The sequence below is a fragment of the Suricata suricatta genome, chromosome 14 (assembly GCF_006229205.1).
Source record: "Suricata suricatta isolate VVHF042 chromosome 14, meerkat_22Aug2017_6uvM2_HiC, whole genome shotgun sequence".
NCBI lineage: Eukaryota > Metazoa > Chordata > Mammalia > Carnivora > Herpestidae > Suricata > Suricata suricatta.
The window spans coordinates 53,648,023-53,662,012 of NC_043713.1; the positions used below are offsets into that span (position 1 = coordinate 53,648,023).

The 13,990-nt window shown below is 43.5% G+C and overlaps 1 protein-coding gene across 13 annotated transcripts in view; it reads right to left on the reverse strand.

Moving 5' to 3' along the window:
* The window catches only part of EPB41L3 (erythrocyte membrane protein band 4.1 like 3), a 143,723-nt gene that overhangs the window by 87,773 nt on the left and 41,960 nt on the right, over positions 1 to 13,990 (reverse strand). For all 13 annotated transcript variants that reach the window (XM_029921895.1, XM_029921897.1, XM_029921896.1 and 10 more), the window contains exon 2: positions 167 to 366. In XM_029921895.1, the coding sequence (XP_029777755.1) occupies positions 167 to 355 (189 nt within the window). In that variant the 5' untranslated portion in view covers positions 356 to 366. The remainder of the gene's footprint in view (positions 1 to 166; positions 367 to 13,990) is intronic.

Below are 13,990 nucleotides of genomic sequence, written 5' to 3' on the forward strand. Positions count from 1 at the left end.
GAAACTGATAACCCCTCATAGTTCCCTCTAGTGCTAAGAGACCAAGGTGGACACGGACCCAGGGAAAGGCCAGTAAACATGCCCTGATTGGTTTTGTTTGTGAGGCTAGAAGATGGGGGGGGGTGCGCACAGAAGGCTGCCTGCATCCTGGGCCCCGGGGGCTCACCTCCTTCTTCACGGGGGTGCTGTGCGCCGCGGCCTCGAACTGTTCCAGGGCCTGCTGCTGGTCCTCACTGCTGGGCTCCGGCCTTGGTCCCGGCTGCACCCCTGCGTGCCCTTGTGCCCCCGCCGCCTCCTGGGGCTCGGCCTCCTGCTCCGGCTTGGATTCCGAGTCTGAGCCAGATTCGGTCGTCATGGTTGATTGTCCTGCAAAGAGAAAACGGCAAGGTCCCATCACTTGGTGCAATTCTCCTCCCTAGGCAAGAGAGCCAGGAGGCTCTCCAGAAGGGTGGCACAGAGAGGACAGGGGCACGTGCCTGTCATCAGAACACAATCCCACCGTACATACCTAACAGACAACTTTAATTCACCACAACGATGGGGGTCTCTGAATGGTTCAGAGTTGACACTGAATGAGAAGTCAACATTTATTTGTAATGGTCACAGGTTTTATTCCTATTAGAGTTTTGCCACAGATGGCTGTATAATGACATTAAAGTACTGTCACAATAATTACATAACTGAGATACATTTAATTTCAGAAAAATGAATCTGCTGCATCAGCTGGATCTATATTTTAATCTCTAGGAAGGATGATCTAATAATGGAAGCAGATATTCTTTCTCATTCCTTCTGCCTCCCCATCTCCACGCAGCACCCCTACTCTGCCTCGGGAACCCCTGAATCTATCCATTCTTCCAGGAGCAAATGCCTCTTCTCTGCTCCTCAGAACTCTGGTATCCCAGTTTGAATGAACAATAACAACTATGCTAGAGGTTTCCTCGGTGATGGGGAATGTGCCCCACCCTGGACAAGCCCCAGTGGGCTGGAGGGAGACTGAACAGCCTCACCTCTCCTTCCTTCACGAGTGAAAATTCACTGCTTCTTCCTGGCTTCCTCCTTCCCCTGAGTGTTGAAAACAAAGTCTGTCTTCGCTCTTAATGGACTCAAACAACAGATCTTACTCTATCGTAATCTGCTCTCTCACCCAAGGACACCTACTAAAATATAACCACCAGCAGGGCGCCTGGATGGCTCGGTGGTGGTTAAGCGCCCAACTTTAACTCAGGTCATGATCTCACGCTGTGTGTGTTTGAGCCCATCGGGCGCACTGCTGTCAGCACAGAGCCTGCTTCAGATCTCTTGTCCTCCTCTCTCTCTGACCCTCCTCCCCCCCCCCCCCCCTGCTTGTTTTCTCTCTCTCTCTCTCTCTCTCTCTCTCTCTTTCTTTCTCTCTCAAAATAAATAAAAACTTAAAAAAGATATAACCACCATCTTGCAATGGTTTGCTAGTAAAGTATTTTGTGCCTTGGTTTCTACAGCTACCAAACGAGGGAAGTGAACATGACCGTATCCAAAGAACTTGGTTTCTGTGCTCACTTCTTCCTCTTACTAAGGGGCACGCCACTAGGTTTAAAGCAGTTTTCTGCTCTAAACAACAGCAAGAGGTGCTAGGCCAGTGGCTACCATGTTGTTTTAGGTAATTTCTTAGGTATCTGGTAAATATCTCAAAAACAAATATCGCAGACTGTCCTATAATTCCCCTTCCTGGTTCTAATTTTATGGTAAAAATATCAGGAGCAAAGGGCTCATATAATACACTAATGATACACCCCATTAGTGTAGTATCGAATTATACAAAATATTACTCCATAGTAAATGACCACGGAGTTCCTCTCTTCACAATATGCACCTGAACAGGTTTAATAATTTGAAGAGGAAGGAATATATAAAAGCCAACCTATGTTATAAACAAAAGGCTACATCCATGCTTTCTATTTAGGGTTGCTTTTTGCAATCGGCAGCTATTCGTCCTGTTGCATAGAAGACACGTCAGCTTGCCATGTGCCCAGTTGCCCAAAGTATATGTATACATCAAGACCAAACACAGAACAAGACAGTGATCCAAATGAAACTATCAAATTTCCTTCCTGCCTCTTACATTTTAGATTTTTAAGCAAATCTGAGAGTAAATAGTATATTCTCTTTTGTATGCTTTTACTAGAAAGCGTTAAGTATACAGAACAGAGTGGAGGAAGAAGAAAGGTAATGGTATTTGTGTAATTCAGAGCCGACGAAGTCTACGTTGTAGAAGGGGGAAGATTCATTTTAATAGTTCAATTCACTAACCTCTTATTACGTACCAGATAGAAGTCAAGCACTGTCCATGGTTTAGAAATAGAAATAAACATGTTGTAACTCCCCTCCTCACCCCAAAGAGTGGCAGAAGTGGATTCTTCTCAAATCCATGTTCTCCATTTTTCTTTTTGTAATTAAACTTTTAGTTGGTACTCCTCCACCTAGCTTGAGACCAGACAATTAATTGAGGCCAGGTGATGAAGTCTGGACCAATGAACAAAGGGTATATTCAAAATGTTTAGGCCGTTTTCATAAAAGCAAGGGCCCTTGCCCTAGGTTTCCTTCTCTCTTAGGCTAGAAAAAAAAAAATGGTGGACATGATCACCGCACACTCAGTCACTGAGGCCTCAAATTCGGAAGGATGCCAGAGCCGCCCCTTCCAACCTGGGCCCCTGGATGAACTCATGTAGCATGGCTCAGTTGTTCTGGATTGTTCTGTGAGGCAGAAATCCATTTCTGTCTTCTTTAAACCTGAGTATGCTAACTCAGGGCCAATCTAATACATAGTCTTCAAACTAAAATTCCACTAAAATATAGTCATACTCTTGTGGTTCCCATGTCAGTAAAACAATGTAGCTTTCCCTCCATCTCATGTCCTCCATCAGCTACGACCATATTCCTATGCTTTCCATTCCTAGCTTCTCAAAAAAATGTTGTTGACCCTTACTGTCATCTACCCCCTCCCTTCCCCTCTCCCCGCAACCACTCCAGTCTGACTCCACCCTCTGGTCTTCCTCATCACATCTGACCTCTTAGCAGCCCCATTCTGGGTGGTAAGACTTTCCTTGTCAGCATGTTTCCTTCTCTTGGGATTCAGAACCCACCACACCCTCCTGCCTTTCTCCCATCTCTCAGCTACTCCCTCTCATTCTCTTTTATGGGCAACTTCTTATCCAACCTCTACATGTAGGAATCTCCTGCAAAATTCCTTCTGGTTTCCTCATCCCTTTATGTTTTCTCCCCAGCTAATTATATGCTTTCCCAGGGCTTTAAATACTTTCTAGAAGCCAAATGCTCATGCATTCGAAACTCTGGTTCGAACCTCTGAGGTTTAAGGCCCAGCTGCCCACTTGACATTCCCCAGTGACGGCTCACCAGTATCTACTGATTTTCTTCTTCCAAATCCGCTCCTCCCCTCACTCTCCTTCCTCACCCCAATAAATGGCAATGCCATTCCTTCAAGCCAGAACTCCAGAAGTCAACCTTGACATTTCCTTTTCCTTACCTTCCCTATCTAATCTTTTGCAAAATATATAATCTTGCATGTAGATATTCAAATACCTACATAAAAACATGTTTCCAAAATATGTCTTGAATTGGTGCCCTCCCACTATGCAAGCTATCATTTCTTTCCTGAACTCCTTAAGAACCTTCTCTTCCCTGTCAGTTCTTGCTCACCTCGGTCTACATCTGATCTTTATAAAACATAAATGTACTCCTATCACTCCTGTTAATAGTCCCGGCGTTTGTGAAGAAAAATCCAACTCATAATGGCCATGGCCTTCAAGCAGAAGCCTAGGCCTCCACACCCTATCCCTGCCCAGAGCCGCAGCCTACCCCTCCCCCACTAGGATCCAGCCAAGAGATCACCTTTTGGTTTGCAAATCCCAGCAAAGTTTTGTGCCTCCAGGCTTTTTAGGCATGCTGTTCTCGGCCAGAAAGTTCTGTCCTCTGTCCTTCAAGAGACCAGCTTCCCCATTCCCCAAATGTCACCTAAAAGAGGCATTCCCATTTTACAGTTATTCTGTGCGCTTATGGTTTCTTGCCTATAATTTATCAGATTTAACGATTATTCAATCCCTCCCCTGACCTCCTTCCAACATACTAATGAGTGGGAAACAGGTGTGTTTATATACCTCAATATACCTACTCAATATACCAACACTGTACCCTAGGACACAGTATTGCAAGAACTTTTTGAATAATAACTAATAAAATCAATCCCATTATTATCATATCTACCTATGTAAATGTGTAATAACTCTTCCTTACAGTCTTAAACTGTCATAAAATCTCTGAAGTGAAGAAAAAGTAGGTATTTCCAGGTTTAATGGAAAACAGAACTCACAACGTTCAGAACTGAAACCTCCCTTGAAGGTAATAGATACTATTGGTCTGCTCACATGCTAATGCTTTTTACCAGTAGACCAAAGGGGTTTTCAAAAACTCCAAAAAGAAAATGTTTTAGTGGTTTAGAGAATCTCTAGAAAACTAAAAAGGAGTCACTAGCTCATAAAATTAGCAAAACACAAACTACTACTAGAAAAAGTGCCTTTAAAAAGATGCCAAATTTTCTTCCTAGACTGGGCATTTTTGCATATAAATCATATTTTAAGGGGCACCTGGGCGTTCAGTTGCTTGAGCGTCTGACTCTGGTAGGATCAAGCGGAGTCTGGCTCCACACTGAGCGTGCAGCCTGCTTCATATCCTCTCTCTCTCCCCCCACCTCTCCCCTACTTGAGCATTAAGAAAAACAAAAACAGAAATCTTCAGTATTTCCTATTTTCTATGAGTAACATATTTAGGATTCTCTGTTACGTGTTTTAGTAAATAGTAACTATAACTTAATAATTACAAGTGAAAAGAGTTACAGAAGCAGAACCAGAATTGTATCTCAAAATATAAACATTTTAGTTCATTTCATTTTCAAATCTATGTATAAACTTTATAGATCTAACACATGAAAATAATTAGGAGCAAATAAGTTGTCACAGTGTGAGCCTGGATGCCTGACTTAATTTCTTTAGTCTCCTGCTTCCTTTTCCATAAAACAAAGGGTTCAGCCTAGAACTTAGTGATGACCTAGGGCAGTGGGCATGGGGAAGGGGCAGTGGAGAGAAGTAAGACGTACAAAACTTCAGCTCTTCTTATAGTTTATGCCAAGAAGTCTGTCACCTCTATTACTGTCTTCTTTCAGCTTCCTTGTCTTTAGAAACATAAGGAGTTCTTACAAAATTGTAGTGAAGGTACAGACTCCACTGGGATGGACATATCAACACACTCCAAACTTTAAAAAGCTGTCCATGGGGCAGCTGGGTGGCTCAGCTGGTTGAGCATCCAACTTCTGCTCAGGTCATGATCTTGTGGTTTGTGAGTTTGAGCCCCGCATTGGGCTCTCTACTGTCAGCACAGAGCCCACTTTGGATCCTCTGTCTCCCTTTCTCTCCCTGTCCATCCCCCTACTCCCTCCCTTCCTTTCTCTCTCTCTCTCTCTCTCTCTCTCTCTCTCAAAATAAACATTAAAATTTTTTTTAAGTTGTCCAATATGTGTTAAAATGATAGGGAAAAATCTGTTATAAGATGGCCGACAGGACTGATAAGGAAATACCTGTCTCTGATCAAAGGCTCCCCCTTCCATGTTCTCCTTCCCACCCTGCTTGTTGCACACAATAATGAGGAATGTGGAAGTAATAGGCTATAAATTATTCCCTCTGCTGATGCTCTGAGCTCAGACCTCTGGAGAGTGATCTCCCGTGAGCCCATTGGTGTAAAACAAACCTCCTCACTTCCAAGATCTCCAAGTGCCACTTAGTTTTTCCGCCCGGTGACCCAGACCAGATTCCACCGTAGCAGAAATAATCTTTCCAAATATATGGCCTCTGCCCCTTGCTATGCATGAACTAAAACGGAAAAAGTAGTAGAGGAACATCCCAATTTTAAGTTTTAGTTTTATTATTCTGGTCATGAAACCATTTTGCAACCTGCCTTTCTCTGTGACTTGTCCCCAAGGCAGAGAGCCAAGTATACAGAAGCTGAATAAAAATGCAGGGGGATAGAACCCAGCAACCACCTATCAACCATTTCAATTATAAAATAACCTACCGTTATTTTCTACCTATGAATATACCATGTAATGCTGTACCTGTCATAGATCACACATATCACAGAACCTCAAACCTTGAATAAATTTCTAGGCATTTGTCAAATGTTTAAGTATCTGATTTTTGCCAGAACAATATGCATAAAATAATGAATGAAAATCATTGCTGTTTCTTAACTAATTGCAATAAAATTTTCATTGCTGCTGAGATAGAGTAGAGTAGTAAACCTTAAAAATGCAAGGCATTTTGGTTCTGGGGTCTCACTAGAATCAACATGTGATTCCACAAATCTGAAAGCCGGTAAATTCATCCTGTACATGCGAATAAACCGCATCGGCAGCCTACGTCAATTTCAGCTTCAAAGCTTTGAAGTCTTCTTCCCTACCCACCTGCCAATAAAAGCCAGTGATAAACCGATTTTAGAATTGCCAACAATTAAAAGCGTAAGCATCTAAATACAGTATTTTTAACTTTAACTCACTGTTTTCATAACTTTACAGCCTACACTTCCAGGCTTGGACCCAAAGGCCAAAGCATTTTCTTCAAGTAGATTTGTAGGATATTTGCATTGCTTTGATTTTTTTTCTTATACTGACCCCTTGCTTTCTTGGATGCCCCTTTCCAGTTAAAATTGAACATTTCCCTTTCCAGCTCACTAAAGGCCACTCCAATGCTCTCTTCCCTTCTGATAACAGTCACTGGGACTAAACATAGCTGTCAATTATTTCCATTACTGGAAGTAAACACCAGCACTTGCAATTCCAAATGGCAAGAGATACAAAACGCTTTGGCACACTCTGCTCTTTCTGTAAACCAAATTTACCTTATCTGCTGTGTTTTGCTTAAGCTAAAAGAGGCTTGGATGGCTGGAAACGTTGAATCCTAAAAGCTGGGAAAGGACTTTCATTATGTTAGGATTTTCAAGAAACAGGAATTGTATTCATTATGCCTCTCTCCGCAATAGATTTCAATAGATTTGGTAAATGACTACCAAAGGAAAAGGCGATGAACTTCAAAGAAGGGGGGTGCAGGTATAATGAAGGCATCGTTCCAATCCCCAGTCCCATTTCACCTATAAAAAATGGCCATGGCTTTGTCCCTCTGCAGCTCTAATTTTCTATTCCATAGAAGGGAAAAAAAAAAGTCAGTTTGTCCTATCTTTTCCACTTTTAGAAGGAGCAGTTTAAAATCTCCATCTCCTGAGTGCTTAATTAGCTTCTCTATTCAAATGCACCTCACTCTCTCACAGGTACAAAAATTCAGCCATGCTAAAAGACACCAACCTAGCCAGGACTTAGAACAGGAAAATGTGCCATGTCATTTCTGTGCATGAAGCAGGATTCCTACTGAATAACCAAGCACTTTGTTTAAAAACAAAACAAAACAAAAAAAGCCTTCATACCATTTACCTGTTTTCAGGGATATAAGACTAAAATGGAAAAAAAATTTTTTTAAAGCAAGGTGTTTTTCCTCTTATATTTCAAGTATAAATTCATAGGAGAAGAGAGGCCTGTAGAACTGTATAAACGTTAACATTTGTGTCGCTGTAATAATATCCGCCCTCAACCAGGAGCAGACCATAAATCCCCAGGCCCTTCTACTGGATCCTGCCTATTTGCATTAGAAAAAGAAAAAAAAAAAAGCCCTAGTACCATCCTTCTTCAGAAACAAAAAACAAAACCAAGAGGACAACAAGGAATGTACATCAGCCAGCTCTTGGCCCCCGGCACCCTCCACCCTCCACCGCCCCATCTTTCCCCTCCGGTGTGGTCCCAGCTCACCACCCTTCACAGCCACGCTTATGGAAGGAACTGGCTTCTCACGTTGTCACCAAAGCCTCCCTCCCCCGTTATTCTAGCACACCTTACCGATGACCTCCCCACAAGCCAATAAATCCCAGGGGAAGGTGACATCCCTTCTCATCTTTGAATTCTCTGTTTTGGACACTCTCTTGATTTTCCTTCTGCTGTTCTGGCTACTCGTTCTCATCTCCCTTTGCCTCCTCACGGCCTGTTTCTCATTTTCTCTTTCTCAACCTGACAGCTCTCGAGGAGTCATCACACTCTCCAAACCCTCTTCCCTGGAGAGCTCCTCTACTTTGTTTCAAATACAAGGATAGCCCCCAAGTAGAAGCTCCTCAGTGTGGGGCCTCTCTGAGCTACAGATCCATACACACAGCCCGACTTCCCATGTCTCTTACCTGAAGTCTCAGAGGTACCCGAATGGAACACTTCTCCATCCACACCTGATGCCCCCTGGCTCCCAGCCCCCATCTGCTCTACAGCGGTCTTCCCCGTCTCAGTAGTAGGTGGACTTCTATCTGTCCAGCTGCTCCTGCTAGGGACAGGAAAAACACCCTTCTCCTTGCCCCCCACTCAGTCCGCTTCATGCCAGGCTTCTGCACCTCTTGAGTCAAGTGCATAGAAGGAAGACAGCAGAGAGTTCTATGCAAAGGTGATCAATCAGTCAAGGGCAGAGCAGTGTGAAAATCAAGTGCACTTACTTGTGTGGGAGCATGACTTCCGCTGTGGCCGGAACACAGGCAGTGGCGAGTGGCAAGGAGACAACTGGGGCGGAGGTCAGGTCCTACGAGGCTGGCCGACCCCGCTAAGGAGACTTGGTGGCATTACACAGGGCCCACTCTGGTGGCCATGAGGATGACTAACATCAGAAGGGGTTTGCTGGACTTTTTCATTATTTCAGCTTAAAACTAGACCAGAGAAACAAAGCAAGGAGCCTTGATGGGGCAGCAGTGGACCAATTACTCCTCAAAGCACAAAACAGTGGAATTCAAGGATCTGTCATTAGAAAAGATCTCCTGACAACTTGACAACAGAGAATTGAGATGCTGAGTATTTCTAACTAGCAGCTGGGACAATGGGTAGTTTTTTTCTTCTTTAAACAAGCTTTAGGGTAATACCAACCTCAACTCTTATAAGCCAATATGCCAACTACTATGGCGTTGGCTGACTTTAAGATCATAGAAGCAGAAAGCTGGATTTTTTTTTTAAATGAAGATGACACCATCATTCAAAAGTTACTCTCACAATGAGCACTGTAAACCTGCAGAGATTACCCAGACCCACCGATATGGAGACAGAGATTTTCCACAGCACCGTATATCTACGATTCAGAGTTGGAAATTTAAAAAACACGACCAAAAAAAACACAGTCCCATTCCAAGTCCCTGACAGTGACCTTATGAAGCAAACCAACCACAGCGCCCAGGATGCGAGAAGAGGGCTTTCATCAAGTCTGAGGGGATGAGAGGGTTTCCACAGGAAATAACCCCAGTTTGGTGGAAAAATAATCATTAACCTTCTGTCCCAAGTGAAAGGACTAGTTCTGAGCTTTGTAAAAATCACGGGCTACTTCAGGAAGATAAAATCAGGGATAAATCAAAGGACAGGACAGGCACCCTGGTGGGGCAGAATGACACAGACCCTCGGCAAGTCGGCCACAGGCTCTGTGACCTCGATGGGCTGTGTCTTCTCTGGTGTTCCAAGATTCTGAAACTCTAGGATTCCTGGGGGCCAGAGATACTGTTGTATTAACAGCATGAAATCTAAGGAAATGCTGTCCTTTAAGATAAAAAAAAAAGGGCAGATACCGAGCTTACCTCCTGGCCCCAAGGGCATAACGCAAACTGGGCAGGTGATCTCGGGCCCCGTAGGAAGCCAACCTCCCACCCTCCCCACCACTGCAAGGTCAGCTGAAGGCTTCATTAGCTGAGTCAATTAAGGTTTTATTTCACTGAACAACACTTTACCCAGATAATCTGAAAAAGCTGAAGGGAACATTGGAAAAACCTGGTTTATTTTTGGTACGCTTTTAGCTTTTCAAGCTCAGAAATGTTTAGAGCTATGTGTGAGCAGAAAAATTAACAAATGCAGTTTAGAATGCAGACAGAGAGGATGGTTATGATTATGAAAGTGACCACCTTATCAATATGTATTCATATTTCCTAATGCAACCGGTGCCAAACACCAGGGTACAAAATCCCACATATCTTTGAAGTGCCAAGATCCCCAGAGATCCCCGAATACATTTCAACAGGCGAAGGAAGCAACTGACCGCTCTATACATGGGGGCTTGTGTTAGTAAAGGGCCTTTAACAGAGTTCAGTGACAGCACAGACAGTAGGAGACATGGGTTCCTGAGGGGACAAACCACTTGCAGATTAAATCAGTAGAGAGAGTGGGAGAGGAGCCAGTTCAGGCTCTGTTCTAGAACATTTGCATCAGAACCACTCTGATAAAGGCAATAAATTCCCAAACGGGCTTTCCTGAACTCCAGAGACTGGAAGAGAGAACCTATGGTCCGGGAGTTGGTTTTGGGATTTTAAAGGAAGCGTACATTCACGGCAATGACAGAGGTGCTCACACGAGCCAAGCATCTTCACTTTTGGTTGGAAAGGTGTAAGTAAAGGTTAGAAATACTGGCTACATCATTTCTTCACCCATTAGTACATTTGCTCAGCAAACATTTCCTGAAGAGCTGCTCTGAGGCCTGGGGACACATCATATAAAGACCCATGGGTCTCTGCCCTACTGGAGCCTATGTTCTAACTGAAGGGCAAAAAGAACTGTCAGCTACAGATAGAGGTTACTAGATCCTCCAATCTTAAGTCGATGGGCGGGGCGCCCAGGTGGCTCAGTCAGCTAAGCTTCAACTCTGGACTCTTAAATTTCCACTGAGGTCATGATCCCAGGGTTTGTGAGTTTGAGCCCCGAGTCAGGCTCTGCACTGGCAGTTTGGAGCTTGGTTGAGACCCTTTCCCTCCCCCTCTCTCTCCCCCACTCCTCCCCTACACTCTCTCTCTATCTCAAAATAAACTTAAAAAAAAAAAAAAGCAAATAGATGGCTGCTTACATTGGGTGGTTAGGAAGGCTTCTCCAAGGAGAAGATATAGATTTTTTAACATTTATTTATTCTTTTTGATAGAGTATGAGCTGGGGAGGAACAGAGAGAGAGAGGGAGCCACAGAATCAGAAGCAGGCTCTAACCCACGCACAAACCGTGAGATCATAAGCTGAGCCGAAGTTAGATGCTTAAACAACTTGGGTGCCCCCAAGAAGAGGATATTTAAGTCAATATTCCAATATCAAGAACGATTTGCCCTGTGAGGATACAGGGGTTGGGATAATACCTTCCAGAAAAGACTAGTGTCTGGGAGCTAAGGACAAACTGTGCTTGGGGGTTCAAGACATGAAAAGAAGGTGGAGGTAGCTGGCACCCAGCAGGCGTAGGGAAGAATGGTATCCAACGCAGGAGAAAATGTGAGCCGGGCCAGATGTAAGGGTACTGGTAAGCCACTTTATGTATAGGTGGATTTTATTTTAAGTGCAATGGAGCATTTTGAGATGAGGTACAATAAGGTCTTCATACTTTAAGAACACTCTGGCATCCAAGTGAAGGAGCAAGGGTGGGACCAGGGAAAGCAGTTAGCAGTTGTGGAAACAGTCCAGGCAAGCAAGCCCTGGAGCAGAGCAGTAGGAGAGGAGATGGGAGAAGAGGCATCCTGCTGGCGCCAGCTGCAACTCTGACTGGGGCTGTGAGATCACAGGAGGGATGGATTATGCTGGCCCGCAGACACCCAGACAAGCCTCAGGTCTCCTAGAAACACAGGGATCCCTAAAGGTGAGAAGGTGGCCAGGAATGCCTTCTCCAGTAGGGAGGGAGCCCACCAGCCGTCAGAGGTCAGGCGGCAGCCAGGACTCTGGTAGGTGGTGCGCCATCACCTTCGACGAGGGAATTCATCTCTGAGCCTTATACCATCGGCAATCAGTTTTAAAAATATCTCATTCAGTCAGAAGCAATGCCTGGCTTTATTTATAATGCATGTATTCTGGTGGTCTAGGTGACAGCTCCAGTTTAAAAAATAAAAAAGCCAAACATTAACTTGAAAACGTTTGACCTTTTGGGCATAGAATGCATTTGTAGACATCTGAAAACTTAGCTAATGGCTAAAGGGCATTTGTACCTATATGCTTGTTTTGCACATACTCTGGCAGATAATCTTAGTCTCCATGAAGCTTTAACATGATTACCACCGAGATGCTGTCATTATCAGGAACTTGAAGACGTGTCAGTAGAGTTTCTATTCTATGAGCTTTATACAAAAATCCTGCCAGCACTATTATTTAAATTCCTGAAGTGTCTATATATGAAGTATATCTTGCTCTGGATTGGACATAGAAAAAAAAAACAAAACACCGTTCAAAACACAGGCCAATGTTTTCCCACAACATATTCATGTGTTTGTCACTTTGATGAGCATTTTAATGTAGTATTCGATATACACTGAAAACACTCTACAGGGCGTTCCCAGGGATAGGAAGTTGCCAACATCTATTTATTTTCAGGAGTTAGCATGAATACTTGAATTTAGGTTTCTGACAGCTATGTTTATAGCAGTTCATTAGTGTTCCCTATCTCTGAAATAGAATTCAGACTGGATTATGACTTCATTTCCCTAAGCCAAAGGCCTTCCCATACTATTCTTGAAATTTTAAGCAAAAAATAAAATCAAAATGGCAATTTCAGGCCACCAATGAAATACAAAAGAAAGAGCAGAGTGTTTAGCCCTTATGGCAAAGTGAATCCTAGAAGGTGGGAGAGAATACGCTAATGATAGCAACTATTCTCTCCACTTGGTTAAACATAAATCTTTCTTAGGCAGAAACTGTCATTAAGTCCTCAACATGTATATCATAATTCACACACCATTTTTGCTTCTAAACACTCTACAAATATTATAAAACACTGCCTTATATGGCTTCCTAAAAGCAAAGTTCACTTTCTCAAATGCACAGGACCTTCATGAGTTGAATTAACAGTTGAAATAATTTCTCATAAACCTTCTGTACTTTCATTTACTTTTTAAATTAACAGGGTGCAGTGTTAGAGAAAGGAAAGTTGGTCTTAGGTCACCCACAGGTGCATGGTGCTAAGCTCCTCCTTTACTTTCTCCCCTACAAGCTTGCCCCTGACCACCCGGAAGTGACATTACACCCATAGGACAGGTTGGTACAGTAATGGTAGTGCAGACCTCGCCCAAAGTCATATAACAATAAACAGAGCCAACATTAAATCTGGTTTCTGCCTCCAAGAACAAAGCTTTCTTCCACACAAGTTTACTGGGTACACCAATAAAACTGGCTCTTAACTTATAGAACTGGACAACTTTTCAAATTTTTTTAATTTTTAAAATTTTTTAATAGTTTATTGTCAAATTGGTTTCCATATAACACCCAGTGCTCTTCCCCACAAGTGCCCTCCTCCATTACTACCACCTCTTTTCCCCCCTCCCACTCCCCTTCAACCCTAGTTTGATTTCAGTATTCAATAGTCTCTCAGGTTTTGCGTCCCTCTCTCTCCCCAACTCTTTCCCTCTTCCCGTCTCCCTAGTCCTCCATTAGGTTTCTCCTGTTCTCCTGTTAGACCTATGAGTGCAAACATATGGTATCTGTCCTTCTCCTCCTGACTTATTTCGCTTACCATGACACCCTCAAGGTCCATCCACATTGCTACAAATGGCCACACTTCATTCTTTCTCATTGCCATGCAGTACTCCATTGTGTATATATACCACATCTTCTTGATCCACTCATCAGGTGATGGACATTTAGGCTCTTTCCATGATTTGGCTATTGTTGACACTGCTGCTATGAACATTGGGGTACATGTGCCCCTATGCATCATCACTTCTGTATCCCTTGGGTAAATCCCCAGCAGGGCTATTGCTGGGTCATAGGGGAGTTCTACTGATAGTTTTTTGAGGAACCTCCACACTGTTTTCCAGAGCAGCTGCACCAGTTTACATTGCCACCAACAGTGTAGGAGGGTGCCCGTCTCTCCACACCCTTGCC